Here is a 17347-nt window from a genome sequence, read left to right as displayed (position 1 = left end):
GCCGGCGCATCAGCTTCCAAATCTTCAAGAGGATTGTGTTTTCAATATATCATCCATTCATCTTGCTACCAAGAACATGGCAATGGCGGATGCAATGGAAGTATCCTTTTTTAGATTTTTATTTTTAGCATCTTCTGTGCAATTTTATTCTTTTTGTTTCTTCAACTATCGTTTTTGTCTTTTTGGGGTCTTATGAATCCATATATATTACAGTGAAAAAAAAAAAAAAAGGCACCATGTCTCTTGGTGTATGTGTGTGTACATACGTACGTATATGTATGTATATGTATGTATGTGGGGGGGGAGGGGGTGGTTCTGGATCAAGTTGCATCAAGTATAACTTTTTCAATTAGACAATGAGAGTTTCATATCAACAATCCGAGCATTGGATATGAATTGTTATCTCTAAATTATTTATAAATTAAAAATCATATAATTTAGAGACCTTCTAGATTATGCATCAAGTTGTTAAAAAATAAATAATTTAAATAATATAATTTTTGATCATTTAATGATGCATGAGTTAAAAATTTTCAAATTATATAATTTTCTGTATATAAGCAATCTGGAGCTAATAGATTATATCCAACAACTGAGATCATTGACGTAGGATTTTTATTATTTAATTAAAAAAATTTAACTTTATCAAAGTTACAGCAAGTATAACTTGAGCTTAAGTCATAGAAATATATATATATATATATATATATATATATATATATATATATTATATATATATATATATATATATATATATATATATATATATATATATATACAAACACATTTTTATACACATGATTTATATATGTGTGTGTACATATATATATTTAAAAGAGAAGGGTATGATACATCACATGAGTCCCACAATCCTAATGTCATGCTGCTCCTATTCGATTCATGACTCATAAGTGAATCTACTCAAAAGCCAACAATAACATTTAAAGAGATATATAAATCATGTGATATACAATGGATATAAATGCGTATGCTGTGTCCTACCTTAATATAGATCCTTTGCTTGCTTGAAAATATGGTTTGGCAACTAGCAAGAGAATGTGGTCACAGAGTATGTTGAAATGTTAATGCTCATATATTTTCATTGTCATTTTCTTTTGTCACAACATGGTGATCATTCTTTCCCATGCTACTAACACTTTTTTTTATTTTTATAATTTTGTTTGAGAAATTATTCTCTTGGAGATAAGGTCAACCACTCAACTCCTTAAGGGTGGAGCACCTATATGCGTTAATGACTTTCCGCAGCCTCATTCGCATCACACTTGACAAAAGTGTTTGTCATAGCATCCAAGGGCCCTATTTGGCTTGGATTTTTGTCTACTTGTCATGCCCCCAAATCTGGATTTTAATATCGAGAGTGTAAGCAGTCGCCGCACATTTATAGAGAACCATCCTTATAGGCATACAAGACATTACCTGTCAATGAATCAGTATAACCTGCAGTTTATATCATTCACGTATAAAAAGTAGTAAATATCAAAGTACTCAACTATTAGTCCATATGCTCATATATATTTAACTACACCACCAAACATGCTAGCTTAGGATTTTTCATTCGAACTTTTACAATTCAAAGCTTTTAATGGATGGATTAGTTATACAATTCAAAAAATCATCATAATATATATATAGTTAAATAAATCAATTTTTTTAACTACAAAAATGGCCTGGGATCTTACTAACCCCAAGATGCCATTCTAACTAACCTTTGAACCCCAGATTTGGAACAACAAAGGAAAATTATGAGTTTTCTAGCTTAATAAGTAACAAATACATATATCAAACTCATTTAACTTATGTTAACATGCAACTCAAATGTGTTATATAATATGATCTCAATCAGACCATGTATCAAAGTGATGCAATGAGTGATATTAGAAATGCAATTTTATGCCCATTTTTCTAGAACATAAAAATCAGTAAATAGTATAAAAGTCCATCATAAGATATGAATATCTCTATAATAATTGGTATCATTTTAACCGAATATAATGATTCCTATTTGATTCAAGTTAATCATGATAACATGTCAGGAGTACTTATAATAATTGATATTGTATCAAAAGATAACATAAAGATCCATTTAATTCGAATCAAATATAGAATGTGGATGTTATTTATAATGACTAATGACGTATCAAAAGGTGATCTAAATGTTCATTTAATTTCAGTTAATCATAAAATGTAAACGTTACTTACAATAATTTATACCATATCCAAAGATGATATAATTATCTATTTAATTTTGATTAATTATAAAATATAACTGTTACTTATCTCAAGATACCAATAGCCAAATAATTAACCACTCTACTATGATTTCTCAAAATCTGATAATCTACAACCTCGACTAAGTTAACCAGCCATAACAATATTTTAAACTACTTTCTAACAATATTCTCAACCTTCTTAAGGCTTCTAATTCTTAAAATTTTACTATTTTGAGAAAAAAAAAAGAGATAAAGAGAGGATGCTACAACCTCTCCTTCAATCTTTTCCTCTCACAATAGTTTTTTTTTACTAATTATTTATCCTATCTAGAATCATCTAAAAATTCTCAAACTTTACCCTCAAGTTGATTCATAAGTCAGCACTTTTCGATTAAAATTTCATATTAAATTAATTAATCAATATAGAATTAACATTCTCGGATTAACCCTGAGCAGAGTTAATCTGCCCCCAAAATAAAGCATCTATTTTTTTTAAATTTTCTTGTTACAATACTTTTTAATTTCTATTTTTTTACCCCATTACTCATTTTATCAACTATTGACTAACTAACACATGCAAAAATCCACTGCATGCCATAGTTCTACTATTTAATATTTAATTTCTAATAGAAATTAACTACATACTAAAAATTCTAATACTTACACATTAATCTTTAAGTAAAAATAGGCCATAGAAATAAGCAATTAATATTCTTACCTGCTTGAGAGCTCATCCATGGCAATGGCCACAACCTACGGCAGTGACAAAAAAGAAGAAGAGAAGGGATGGAAAAGAAGATTCCCCTTCCTTTCTTTTCTTTTTTTTTTTTTTTTTTCTTCTTGGTATTTCTTTTTCTTCTCTTTTCTTTTCCTTTTTCCCACCCACTTACACACACGCGCGGAAAGAGGGAGGAAGAGATAGAGGGTCTCTCCTCTATATCTTCCATTCTTTCCTTCTTTCCCTTATTTTTTTCCTTGTTGACAAGAGAAGAGAACCAGGCGTAAGAGAGGAAGAGAAGAAGAAAAGAAGAAGAGGAGGAGGAGGAGGAAGGGCAAGGAACTGTCATCGGCACCCTGATGCAATAGTTTCCTGATGCATTTGTCTTGATGGGTAATGGTCCACGAATCTGATACGAAGGAATAGATCATTCTAGAGGCTCCAAAAGGAATGATGAACTGCAAAGGCCGTACCAAGACAAATATCGGAAAAAGAAGAAAAATGAGAAGAAGGAGAAGCGAAAGTTGACAACAACCCAAGCTTTGACAGCAGAAAACTACATGCCAAGGAGGCCGCACGCGTAGGGGAGCAAATATTACTCACGGAAATGGGGGACGCTGGGATCCAAGAATTGAATAAAGTGGTGTTTATTTTCTAATGGACATCCGAGATCTACAGGCGAGGTGGCGCATACCCAACTCCACTTCATGTCACACGATAACTGGGACCCAATGACTTGGATCTACGTGCTATTAATCAAATCTATAAATGATAACCTTAATGGGGAATCATCCTCATTTTTCCCTCAAGAACATGTAAGCAACTTGAATACGCTGGTTCCTACCTATTCTATGCCCACATGTTTTCAAATAAACTAGAAAAGCCTCTGCTGGGGATTGTGTCGAAAAAACTATGCAAGATATGTTACATAACTGCCAAACTGTAATTCTTTGGGGCATTGAAAGAGAGCATTGGCCACTGATTCCTCCACATGTGAGCAACAATCATAAGCAGAAGAAATATTCAAACCCCTTCCAACCAGTGCTCATTAGAATCCAATCCTACGCAAGCTTCTATGCACTATCCTTCTCGTTTCTTGAGAAATACACATGAATCCTTTAATAAGTGAAGGGCTGAGTTGTAGAGATTTTATGATAGGAAAGATGTGGGAGCCTAAGAAAATTAAGTATACACCAGAGGCGATGCAGATGTATCTAATGTATGCATGACAAGAGGCCTAATTTTTTTATTAATGAAAGATCGCTTGGCTCCTTAGAGACGATGGAGGATGGGCTGTGGCCTCAACCATAAGTAAGGGTGGCAATTTATGACCCAAGCCATCAACTTGACTAACAAGCAATCCATTTTAAGTAGGTTCGTATTTGACAGAAATAGATTTGGGTCATAAATATATCGAACTGTTTAAACCTATTTATTAAATAGGATGGGTATAGGTTTAGATCATTGACTCATTTAATGGGGCGGATTATGACTCGATCCATTTAACCTATTTAAAACTTGTTTAAAATCTATTTAATTTATTTTCGATATATTTAATCTGACTCATTTAACTTATTTAATCCATTTAATCTGACTTTACCTATTGAATAAATAAGTCATATGGTCAATTCGGATTACCTATTCAATAAATAAGTTAGATCTAGATCTAAATTTTTGACTCATTTAATAAATAGGTTAGGTTTGAGTCGATAAATTTTTGACCTGATTTGCATCCTTCTTGATTAGAATTCAACTCGATCTGATCAAATTACCTTCATTCATAAGCACCCATACTATCTTAACAAGCTAGCTACGTGAATGTAACATAAAAAGGTGAACGGACTCAATATGAATTAGTTTGACCACTATAAGTAAGGCCGGATAACATCTAGAAAAGAGATCTACCATATCAAAAAGCTAAGTTGCAAATCAAACTTTAGGAGGTTATAACTTAGTCATAGATGACTGATTGATGTATTTTTTTTGAAATTGAATAACTTTTGAAAATCTACCACATGATCCCCTTCCTAAAAGGGTTGTGTCTCTAGCAATCAGATTCAAATTTTATCATTTGAATCTTTAATGGATTAGTCAAACCAAAAGTCTTCTTTATAGAAAAGATTTTGGCTGGACATATATCTTAAATTAAAAAAAATCTAGTAGAGTAATAGAAGATAAAGTTGATATAGAAATTTATTTTTATTAGCCTTGTCTATTTTAGAAAAATAAGTTCTATTCAAATTAGGAAAAGAATACGATCTAACTTGCTTAAGGACGCACCACACTATTAATAAATAGAGGATATATATCTTTATTTTCTGATCATTGAGATTGGAATTGAGCTCGGGTTGGCATGACTTCGAATCGGACCTCAGGCTAGGCCCGCATAACTTTGGAATGAATTTGGACTAAGATATAGAGTCCGTTTGATTTTCGGGCTAGGCTCACGTGTACCATTAGTTTGGCCCAAGCTTGAGCCCATTTGCAGCACAAATAAAAGCCCGATTATGACCCAGACCCAACCCGGCCCGTTGACTTCCTAAATTGGTTTCTCATCTGGCTGGGAGTCTGGGATTGGTCCAAGTTGAACCAACATGAATCGCGGTGAAGCCCTAATCGAATTGCTTAATCTCCTTGGCCCCTCCGCTCTGCTTCACTTGTCGAATTGTTTGGGAGAGGACTCAAGGGCCTGAGATGACGGTGCCATTGCTGCTACAGTTTGATCCGCGATCTTCTTCGACGGGAGTGGCTGATCAGTACCGCCATCGTCCGTCCTTCCCTCATCTTCAAGAAGTTCCAAGCCATCATCGGACAAAAGATCGGGATCACCCCTCTCCCCACCTAGTCCACCGGAAGAAGGCCCGCGTCTCGCCGGTGGTCTGCTACGATATACAATTGATGACTTTTCTGACTTCATTGTCTTGTGAGCACGACTACTTCAGCCTTGTCGTCCTCCAGTCACTCACATCACGTGAGAAGGGATGCTGCCCAAGCTGACAAAGAGGCGAACATCTGTGAACAAACTTGACCTCATTAGAGCTTGGGATCTATTTCCCGATCTCCTCACCGCCAGATCAAGTTCATGATGTTACTCCTGGGCTTCTTCACTGCCAATCACGGTCATCGTCACTGTTGGAGACTCTGTAGGCCCGGGCGAAGTCGTCGATCAGAGAGGGGGCGGAGGCTAGGGAATGGGATGATCATAGCCCTCGGGAGGGAGATGGCAGATGGGTTAGGATCAGGGCCTCAAAGGTTTTTTTTTTCTTTTTTTAAAACATTTCAAGAGATAGAAGATAGTCGGCGCAATGAGAACCTAATTGGCAGTTGGGTTTGTGCTGGCTTGGGTTGTACTTAGATTTGTGTTTTTCAAACATTTTTAAATTTAAATTTAATTAAAAATTTAAAAAAAAAATTTAGTTGGACTCGGATAGATGTGCGGCCCAATCCAACCAGTTTATTTCCAATCTTAAGAATCATCAATGAAAAAAAAATAATTTAAATTTTATTTTTTTAGTATTTTTATTTTTTTAATTTTTTTGATATATTCAAATTGAATGAGTTGAGTCGAGAGAATTCCTTCTTTCCTTCATAAGATTATGATGCATATAAAATTTATGGACAAAGACAAAAAGGTGGAGTAATTTATAATTAATTAATAGCTTCACCTAATTAAGCTCATATAATTCCTAATAACAGCCGGCAAAAATATATTTTTTTTTTCATGGAGCAGGAAGCAAAATTATGAAGGATCTTACTTAAGTAGTTTTTAAGCAAAATCTTATTTTACTATTTTTTTTTTTTTTTTGATAAGAATATTTTAGTACTTTTCATTGGCAGCCCTTTTCAATAATTGTAATTCCTTTGAAATAACTTCCACGCCATTGCTTTCCATCGAAAGAACTGGGTCATAATCAGTAAGCTCACGAAACGTGTGCGGGCATTTATTGCTACCTTTCGAGTTAAGATTTTTTTTTTTTCATTTTTTTCGAAAAAAAATTTAAATTCCTTTTGAGAAAGTAGAACCAGAGAATCAGAGATAACAACTGGTGTGGAAAACTAACCATTTCTACTGGATTTTTGCAGTTCGAAAAGATTTAGCATTGTCGACAAACGGCTGCTTGCAAATGTTCCATAACTCCACCATTCAGCTCTAGGATTTTATAAACAAAATAGAATTTTTAGACCAAATAAACATAATAGAAGAAAGCACATGGCATATCGAGATTGCTGGATCCTCTAATATTGTAATGAAAATCACCATCCGATCAAATATTTTATATCATATAATCAATCTAATAGTTTTGAAAAGATGATACAGTCTTTTTGAGGAAAATAGTGGAAAAAACCTTTATATATACATATATATTGTGTGCGTGACGGGGGTGGGTGTGTGACGGAGGCTTTTGCCGCCTCATCAGGAGAGAGAGGCAAAGAAGGATAATTACGGAGAGAACCAAACGCACCAGGGTGAGGTACATGCTTATCTAAGATCAGCAGAAACTTGCATCCTTTATCTCTATTTTAAAAAATATTTGATTAAAAAAAAATGAAGATCTAAAATTAAAATCAGAATAGATGACTTCAATTCCAACTATTTGGTTAGAAAAAGTTTCATTTCAATTTTGAAATGGAATAAAAATAGATCAATTTATATAGAACTCAATCCCTACTCTTTGCTATGGATTCAATTTTTCATTTCAATTTCGATTTTGATCATAAACCAAATATTTTGAGGAATTTGACCATTCCAATTTCGATTCTAAGTCATTCCGATTTTCATTCCCATTTTGATTTTTGTTACAAACCAAACACCCCTTTAAGATATATTTTTGTGTCCAAAATCGGAACAGCATGTTCTCTAATGTATTTTCTTTGCAATCGGAGTTAGAATAGAAATTGAATTCTATAAAAGATAAAGGAATGGATTTTGAGAGATTTGGATAAATCTTAAGGAGCATTTGGTTCGTATCCGGAATCAAAATAGAAATGAAAATCAGAATAATTTGAAATCGAAATCGAAATGATCAAATCTCCCTAAGTATTTAATTCGTGACCGAAATCAAAATCGAAATTGAAATGAAAAATTGAATCCATAAAGGAGAGTAAGGATTGAGTTGTATATAGATTGATCCATTTCTATTCCATCCTGAAATCGGAATGAGACTCCTCCCAACCAAACGGTTGGAATGAAAGTCACCATTCCGATTCCAGACCCCACTCCCTCTAACAAAATACCCCTTTATTTCTCCAAAAATATGACTCTCTCCAAACAAATAGTTAGATTAAAAATTATTCATTTTTATTTCCATTTCAGAATTCAACTTTCTCCAACCAACATGATCTTAATGTAATACATTCAATCATCCTTTCAATAGCAAAATTTTTTGCAGCGGACATATAGAGGAAGAGACATGTCTTCTGAACTGTCACATAAGTGAGTGAGAGACTGGGGGCAATCTTTCTTAGCCAAAAGCTACCTAGTTCCACACCGGCATTGACCTTCAGCTAACGATAGGCCAATCCTCTAACGACCTGCTAACATTGTCATCGTGATTTCATTAACAGTGCAACTTGAAGCGGCATCTATTGCACTTCTCTCACTACAATAACCAGGCTGGTTTGGTGATGGTAGCATTGTGCTTGCACTACCCAACATCAAAATTACAGTTGACATATGTGGTCTGTCCTCCGCTCTATCCTGAACACATAGTAGGCCCACCTGTATGCACCTGAGTACGTCATTAATGGAATAAGAGCAACCCATTGACTTATCTAGCAGTTCCAAGCTGTTGCCTTCCTTCCATAGTTTCCATGCCTGAAAGTGTTTCAATCAATATTTGAGAAGACACTAACAAGTAGATGGAAGAGACTTTGATAAAAACATGAATCCTATCATTTTTCTTACATGACTAAGGAGGCTTAGGTTGGGCTCGGTAGCATAAATTCCTCTGTTCTTCTTGCCACTTATGATTTCAAGGACCAAGACACCGAAACTAAAGACATCTGACTTCACTGAGAACACACCATCCATGGCATATTCTGGAGACATATACCCACTGCATGACATCACCGCAATTATTAGAAGGAACTTTTTAAAGAAAGTTTAGGATGAAAAGTTTTCAGAGTCCAAATATACACAACAAAAATATTTATGAAAATTGATGCTTACTATGTTCCAACAACTCTCTTGGTATATGCATCAATCTGATCTCCTCCAAATATTCTTGCTATGCCGAAGTCTGAGATTTTGGGGTTCATGTCTTTATCTAGAAGAATGTTGCTAGCTTTGAGGTCCCTGTGGATGATTCTTAACCTAGAATCCTGATGAAGATAAAGAAGTCCACGGGCGATCCCCAAAATGATATTGAAGCGTTTTTGCCAAGTCAGGAGTGCGCATTTAGTTTTGTCTGCTGAATAATCAAGCAACTGAACCATTAAAATTTTGAAAAAGCATTAAATTTTGCCTCTCGAGTAGCAAAATTTCATTAGATGAATGAAATTATTTTTGATCACAATTCTATAATCTAGCTTCCATGAATATCTAAATTTAAATCACCAAAGTAGGAAAGCTGTAGACTATATGTTTTGTAATTTATAATAGTATATCAACATTGTTAATGCTTATATAAATCCTTAAATCTAATCGAAGTTCAAAATAGGTAATAATGACGAACCGAAGATAATGGTGTCCAGACTTCTATTATGCATGTATTCGTAGATTAACATCCTGTCTTCTCCTTGCATGCAGCAACCAAGCAGTCTAACAAGATTTATGTGCTGAAGTTTGGCGATCAACATAACCTCATTCTTGAACTCATCTACGCCTTGGAGTGAATACCTTGACGACCTCTTCACAGCTATGCCCTGCCCATCTTCAAGTTCACCCTGGTCCATCACCACCAGCATTCATGGAGTCATCATCCAAGAGCATGTCAACTTCTTTAAGCAGACAAATAAAAGAAAAAATATGATGAAAACAGTGATATTCACTGTGGGTACAAACTTAGCCTCATATAGAAATAGATTAAATGCAGTCATCAGGAATTTTCACCATATATGATAACCAAATCAAACAAATATTTCAATGAGATGCCTACATTACCTTGTAAACAGTGCCAAAGCCACCCTCACCAAGCTTATTGGCGATAGAGAAGTTGTCTGTGGCAATCACTATGGTGCTTAGTTCAAATAGGGGGAGTTCCAGTTCTTTCCCTCCATTACGTTCATCTTGTGGGTAGACGTCTTGAGTAGGACCTAATGCGTTAAGAGACAAATCAAATGACAACTGCCTTCGCCCACTAAACTTAATACCTGGTTTAGAAGAATTCATTGAAGTGATGAGTAATGGATTTAGGAAATAGCAACTCCATGTTCCATTATTTTCTGAGAAAAAACTGTAATAAACTCACTATGACTTTTGAACTTCTTATGCCAGATGTAACAACCACTTGACACCAATAACAGCAGCCCAGATGCTATACATATGACGAAAATAACTATCTCTTGTTTCTTCTTGTTTGGGTCGTCTCCAGTTGAGCCTGTGCCTGCATTACTTTAATGGAATCATGAGACAATTTTTGACTCAGTTTAATCTTTACAATGGTGGAATGTCAAACTTACAATTTTGTTATAGTATTTAACTAGATGATTGGTGTATAATAAATAGATACAGCTTAAGAAATAAAGGCTTGATACTATAGTTTTATCATCTTAGGAAAGACCAAAATTCAACTGCCTTCAGATGTGGGAACAATTAATGAATTCAAATTAGGATGCAATCATCATTTGTGGGTAGAGAAGTTTTATGTAGGATTTCTCTCAAATTGAAAATATTTAGGAAGGCCTTTTAGTTGTCAATTGGAATTGGAAAGGAGATCATCTTTTAGTTTATGTGTGGCAGTCAATTATCTCTGCTCTACCGCTTTGTAATATCTCATTGAAATCTTCCCTTTCCATATCAACCAGTCTGCATCAAGAAAATAGAGACATAAGCTAAAGACAAAATGGTCCACCCAGAGATGAGGTCAAAGTTCTACGGCCATGGCCAACTTTTCTAAACATGAAGTCTGAAGTTATCTTTTCTTTTTCTTTCTTATCAGTCTGGAGTTCTCATACAGGACAATTAAAGAGTATACATTTAGTTCTGAAGACGAATTAACAAATTCATTCATGGACAAGAGAATAAAGCATGGAAAAAGATATCTAATTGATTAGACATTAGTGTCCAATTTCAAGCTTCCTCTACAAGACTCTAATATCTAAATCAAACAGAATAACCACATTTATTGTCTAGGAAAGAGATAGTAGAACCAAAAAGGAATAACCATGTTTAAATTGCACACAACCATCATAAAACCTTATTATTGAGACAACAAAATCCATATAACCTAGAGTTAACATCTTCAGCTACAGACTCTAATTGACATGTATCCTGAGGCAAGATTCAACATGTATTTATTTTTGATAGATTATTCAACATGTATTTAGTAACAAGCTAAAGCAAGTCCAAGAACATCTAAGGACTTACTCAGTTCAGATGCTGCAAGGCGAACGTAGAGATCCTGCCCACCATCAACAAATTGCTTAATATCTATCAGATCACTTTTCCAAATAATACAAGCACCTCCTCCACTGATATTAGCAGGTGCATAAGCCACACATGAACAATTATTCAAGCAGCTTTCTCGACACTGCTCAAGGCTCATGCTCTCGTTCACGGTGGAGTTTGAGGTGTCTGGCAACTTGACATGAGTCAATCTTACAAACCCATCTCCTTGGCAATCCAAGCTTGTCTTCCGCACACACCCATCATGTCCATCTCTGAGATTCCAGTCTTGTGGTGACTTGGGACTGAATCCATAAAGACAGTTGCAGATTGGCGAGTCGTTCGAGTTACAAATGCCATAAGGACCACACTCAGCATAATAATCGCATTGGTCTTTTGGTATTGACCAATAAAGGCTCCATCCTACCATGGAATTAAACCAAACATATCGTTGAATCATTGATTGGTTCAGCATAAACCTTGAAATGATCGAGCTGTCTACAACTTTATACGTGTAATATATTGCATGTGGATTAATGAAAAATTCAAAGGTGAAGTAGTTGTCAGAATTCATCTCAGGCTCACCATCGAATTGAATCCCATCCCAAGGGCCACTTCGATACTCTTTTGTTGATTGCTTCCATATGAAGAATTCTGGTGATCCATGAGGATCGAGCTTGAATGAGTAGTCCCCTGGTGAAGGGTCATCGGTGCTCTTCCATGTGGTAAGATATAGGTCAAGGCCAGTGGTAAAATTCAATCCAAGTTTCATTCCTGGAAGCAACGTATCACATGGGTGGTCGAAACTCTGCCACAACAAGCTACATGAATCATTGTTACCTTCTTTCAGAACAAAATTCCCTGTATCTAAGAGCTGTGCCACTGGACTGCTTGATAATGATGAGCTCGTCGACCAGAAAACCTTGGCTGCCTGATTGGAGAGGATGAGATTTCCATCACTGCTGATGTTCAGACTTCCAGTATTGTCAGTAAGTGGAGCTTCTCTATTGGCAACCCAAACAACTGTCTGAGTTGAGATATTCTTGTACCAAATGCCCAAGTATCTATTCTTCAAATTGCCCGGGCTGAAGAAGCCTAATTCAAAGTTCCCACCTGCTGAAACCAAAGTTTTGCCATCGCTGAGTGGTGTGTTTGGAGTGATGGTGTCTCCTGCAATGGAGGGAGACAAGAGGCTACAGAGCAAAACAAGAGAAAGTGGCCAAGGCTTCATGGCTTTCACTTGCTTGTCTTAGTGGATTTGGTATTCCTAGTGGCATGGTTTTATATTTACCAAAACCACTTTCTGCAGGCCAATTTGGACTTGACTTCCAGTGGGCATCTGGAAGTGCTGCTTTCTTCCTGCTGCGGTCTAAAGACACTGATGGGTTGAAAATTCTAGAAATTACTACCTGTCGTATCTTGTAGCTTTCTTCCTTCCTTTCTTGAATCTTTTTTTTTTTAATTTAAATTTTAGAATTCAGCGAACTTCTTGATCTGATGTTGAATTTTTTAGGTGGAGTAAATACTTTGTCTGGATGGTGATTGGTGATGCAGAAGAATTGCAGCAAGCAATTTATGTTTCTTGACCTCAAGAAAGACACTTCTTTATTTTTATTTTTATTTTTTGTGGGGGGGGGGGGGGGGGGGGGGGGGGGGGGGGGTGTGGAGTGATGGAGACTAATGGGTGTAGTCCTTATTAGTCATCAATTTTATTCAGAAATACAGTAGGAGAAGAATGTACAGTCAGCATAAGTTACACCATATAAGAAAAGAAGATAATAGAGGAATATACAAGCTTAAAGGAAATGGAAACGGCTGCTTCTAAGAGATTCCAAGGAAAAAGCAGTCCTTCATGGTTGTAGGCAGAAGGAGACTCAGAAGAAAAGCATCTTAGTGCATCAGAATGCAGAAAGAAAGGGATCCCATAGATGATCACAATGCTGCAAAAACCTCCATCATAGTCTCAAGCCGAGAGATGATCGAGGGAAACAAAATAAAAATCCAAAAGTGATGAAAACTAAGAAGCCCCCTGATCATCACAGCCTAATAGAAGGGCAGCAATTGAAAAAGCAGTTGTCTGTGCTAATGGAGCAAAACAGAATCACAGTCTCTCTCTCTCTTCAAATGAACAGCAGCCTAGATGATCTATCGAAATTAGCAGTGAAAGAAGTGACTTTGTCATAGCCAAGAGAAGAAAAGCATCAGGATAAATAATTCAAGGATCCACCAGATCATAGAAAGGAATGCTGAGAATCTTTCCAGCTAGTTTGGCAAAGGCCAGGAGAACCTTTTCACTGCAGAGAATTGACCGGTCACGAAAAAGATTAATCCCTTTCCAAGCCACCGAACCCAAGGAACAAGATTTTTTGAGGAAGATTCTGGCCTTTCACACAGTCCAACAGCTCCAATGGATGGCTGCTAACACCATCAAAACAGCAGGTTGCAAGTTTGCTGGAAAATTTCTGTTGCACCAAGATGCTGATGCATCTCTAGTTCAATACCTCTCCAAGGGAAATGGCAAAACAGGGGATTCACTTGTAAAATGCACAAAGTATTGTAATATGAATGCAACCATGATATAAATGTATCTGATTTTCTCAATATTCACCCCAACCCTATTTTGAGCAAATCACACGCCTTCATCATTCTGGAATGCAAAATCCTTTAGATCTGTCTACCAACCACTAAAGTAAAAAAATGGCTAAGAGAAACCATCGTTACCTACTATAAGTAGTGGGTTCTGGATAGTGCACATAAGGAACCTTGGATTGTGGAATGCCAGGATGAGGACAGGGTTGTGGTTCTTTAAATCTGGCCTTAATTACATGGGATGTTGTGGGGATCCCCTTTTGTTTTAAACAGTGTGCATATATAAACGCCGCTGATCATTACCAAGACCAACACAGCCATGCACAATACTAGAGGATATTTCTTGGAAGGCTTCATGATGAGGCTATCCTACATAAGAAGGGTTGGCAGAAAACCAGCCATGTAAGATGCTGTGGGAGATTCCTAACCCCGATCAGAGTGGCTGAAGACGGCCAGAAATGGTCAGAGCGGCGAAACCTGCAAAACAAGTCCCGGTTGGAGCTGGCTCCGATGAGGACCCTCCGATAGCCAAGTCAGAAAAATGCAACAGACGAGAAGGAGAACGACAGGATTCCAGGGTGCGGATATGCTTATCTGGAGGATCCCTTTTTTACCTCTATTTATAAGGTGGTGGGAGTCATAAGAGGAAAAATGATAGGAGACTATTCCGGCTTCTCCATCCAACCACTCGTTTGGATTCGTGAAATACAAGGGTTGCTGTGGCGTGTTATTCACCATGGAATTTGAGTGATTTATCCAGACGTGGTGCAGATAATAATTTCTCTCGGTTTAGACTTTGGTGGCGGACGTCATCTTATCTAATGTGCAGTCGGCAACTCTCTGAGGTGGCTTGATTTGACAAGGCCTTATTTGATGCGCAGCCAGCCGTTGGTGTGGTATTGCCCCACGTGAGGTGATATGACTTGATGTGATGGCATGAGATGTTGACTCTTCCAATTGTGGTAGCCAGCAAGTGCTGAAGGGAATGCCGCTTGTGGTTAGAAACAGGGTTTGGTGGGGGTTCCTTCGATCGAAGATGATATTAGGCTCGGCACCTTCCTTAGATCGGTGTCTGATGTCCGACTATCACCCTGGTGTCAGTGGCCAGGGATCCATCGGCGGAGTTACAACGGACAACCAAAGCCAAGTTCATCGGTTGAAGCTAGGGTCGGCGGTCAAACAAGGGCTGGTGGCTGAAGATAGGATCGGCTCTTTCCACCAACCATTATGGGAGCTTCATCTGAAAGGATCGGCGTGAGAGTGAGGATCGATGGGTCCGAAGTAAGATCTTCCGCTACTTCATTATGTACTGAATGACTCCCTTCAGCGTAGCTTCTTCGCAGTTCTAGGATAACATATCTATCACTGGGATTGTACTCATCTACGTCCGACCGGTGCTGTGGTGACAGCTATGCATTCTTCGTCGTGGTGATTCCCCTAGCGCGTGTCTTCGGCATGGGCGATGGGTCACCCCCAACATAAGCTATGCAACTAGTTTAGAAAGATGTGATACCACCTTTGTGTTTTTTTTTTCCCCCCTCTCTCTCAGTGCCCTAGTCCTTGGGTGAATGCAAAAAAATTCAAGGGAAGTAACTAAATGAATTTCCTAAAAGGATAGTTGTGCACCAGAAATTAGAAAGAAATCATGAGCTGATAGGCTAATAGAGACAAAGGATGATTCAAGGTAATGCATTAATTTAGACAAGGTGATATTTTATGGAAACAAAACCATGGAAGAACAGAGCTATAAAAAGAATTAAGTCTTAGAATAAAAAATCGGCTTATCCAAATCTCTCTCAGATTAAAGGAAACGAATAAAACTAAAAGGAAAAGAAGAAAAATCTCATTGTTAACACCCTGATCAAAACACAAAGCTTTAGCCCAATAAACGTAAACAACTGTATTAAGCACCAGATAGATAAAAACCTCACCAACAAAACATCTTTTCACGGAATCAAACAAAAAAATCCCCAAAAGATGCCACCGTTCTGATCAAAACGAGATTTTGTAAAACACAGGCTAAAAACCAGGTTAATCTTGTATAACCAAGAAATCCAAAAAGGAAAAAAAAGAAAAAAGAAGAATTACCTTATTCAAATAACAGCAATCTTCCATCATTCAAAAAAGGGAAAAGGGCATCGAAGAAAAACTTCCCCTTCCTATGTTCTTTCTATCCTCCTTCCTTCCCCTATTCTTTTACTTCTCATCACCTTCCTTTAGCTTCCATCTCCCCCCCCTCCTCTTCCTCTTAGAAAATCAAAGCCCGAACTTGCACGGGGTTCTACGCTCATCGAAGCCCTCCCCTCCTTCCACCCTCCTCCTCTACGAGGGTTTTCTTTCTTCCTTTCTTCGTTCATCTCTCTCTGCCCTTTTTATTCCTTCTTTCGAGCTATAAAAAAAGCTCCCTTTTCTTCCCCCTCTTCCTTCTTCTTCGGTGGCTTCGAACGCGGCGCTTGGAGAGTGTTGCACCGATGCTCGTTGGGATGGTGAGAACGCCGAGGACGAAGGGCGAGCGAGAAAGGAAGAAAGATTAAGAGTTCGATGAAGGATAAAGTTTTATTATTAAGTTTAATTAACTGAGACCTGATAGGCAAACTATTTTTAGGAATGATTGTTGAGATCGTGAAACACTACCCTGAAGCAGTTTTCCCCTTCAAAGGGGGAATAGAGGATATCGGACGGCCATGGCCATCCTGCCAGCTTTGTACAACGTTTCTACGCCAACACCACTAGCAAGGTTTGCACAATATTATATTCTCCTACGGAATTTTAAGTGCAAGAGCTAGATTTACCTCATATTCTAAACATGATCTCTCATATTAGTTTCTTCGATACGACATCGAGTCATGCCACAGCAAACCATAGATTTATAATTTATTTTTGGTCTTTTATGTGGTCCTTGTAGATTTGGAGCAAGTTAGTTTGATGTACGCATAAAGAAAAATTTCACTAAAAACAAATTTTCTACATTTTATATGAAATTATAAATACCCTTTGCATGTCTAATTACACTGATACTTACTCTATATTTTTTTATACATTATTACAATATAGCCTACCCTCCTCTCAACTGATTTAAAGCTTGTCTAAAGTGCCTACTTGTTATTTGTTAACTGATGTGGACGTAGTTCACCAGGAGTGCCTCGTTATTTGTTGGTGTTGAGGTATTAATATGTTATGGATTTGTGATCACCATTATTTTTATGAACAAAACCCACTCCTAAACCCCAATCCTAATTCTATTCCTTCCTCCAACACTAACCC

The 17347-nt window shown here is 37.0% G+C and overlaps 1 protein-coding gene across 6 annotated transcripts; it reads right to left on the bottom strand.

Moving 5' to 3' along the window:
- Positions 1 to 8264: 8264 nt before the first annotated feature.
- Positions 8265 to 16828, bottom strand: LOC140858540 (receptor-like serine/threonine-protein kinase SD1-8). 6 transcript variants are annotated; one of them, XM_073259366.1, is made up of 8 exons: positions 12080 to 16164; positions 11477 to 11917; positions 10359 to 10493; positions 10052 to 10260; positions 9624 to 9834; positions 9119 to 9359; positions 8855 to 9005; positions 8265 to 8764 (listed from the first exon to the last, which is right to left on the bottom strand). In XM_073259366.1, the coding sequence occupies exons 1-8, from the start codon at positions 12723 to 12725 to the stop codon at positions 8474 to 8476; spliced, it is 2325 nt and encodes a 774-aa protein (XP_073115467.1). In that variant the 5' UTR covers positions 12726 to 16164; the 3' UTR covers positions 8265 to 8473. The 6 variants fall into 6 exon arrangements, with proteins under 6 accessions (XP_073115467.1, XP_073115466.1, XP_073115468.1 ...); XM_073259367.1 differs by adding an exon at positions 16172 to 16828 and having other exon boundaries at positions 8266 to 8764; positions 11477 to 12607; XM_073259363.1 differs by having other exon boundaries at positions 8266 to 8764; positions 11477 to 14560; positions 14698 to 16164.
- Positions 16829 to 17347: the final 519 nt, after the last annotated feature.

The sequence above is a fragment of the Elaeis guineensis genome, chromosome 6, assembly GCF_000442705.2.
Source record: "Elaeis guineensis isolate ETL-2024a chromosome 6, EG11, whole genome shotgun sequence".
In the NCBI taxonomy this organism is placed as follows: domain Eukaryota; kingdom Viridiplantae; phylum Streptophyta; class Magnoliopsida; order Arecales; family Arecaceae; genus Elaeis; species Elaeis guineensis.
The sequence above is the reverse complement of the archived record's forward strand: the minus strand, read 5'-3'. Positions and strand labels throughout refer to the sequence as shown.

What these genes read in the sequence shown, in the direction of transcription:
- LOC140858540 (XM_073259362.1), bottom strand. Translation starts at nt 12,725, where the DNA reads ATGAAGCCTTGGCCACTTTCTCTTGTTTTGCTCTGTAGCCTCTTGTCT. An exon ending in TAAGAAGTTCAAAAGTCATA is followed by an intron (nt 10,261 to 10,358) that starts GTGAGTTTATTA and finishes CTTCTAAACCAG; the next exon opens with GTATTAAGTTTAGTGGGCGA. An exon ending in TCTGGACACCATTATCTTCG is followed by an intron (nt 9,360 to 9,623) that starts GTTCGTCATTAT and finishes TTGATTATTCAG; the next exon opens with CAGACAAAACTAAATGCGCA.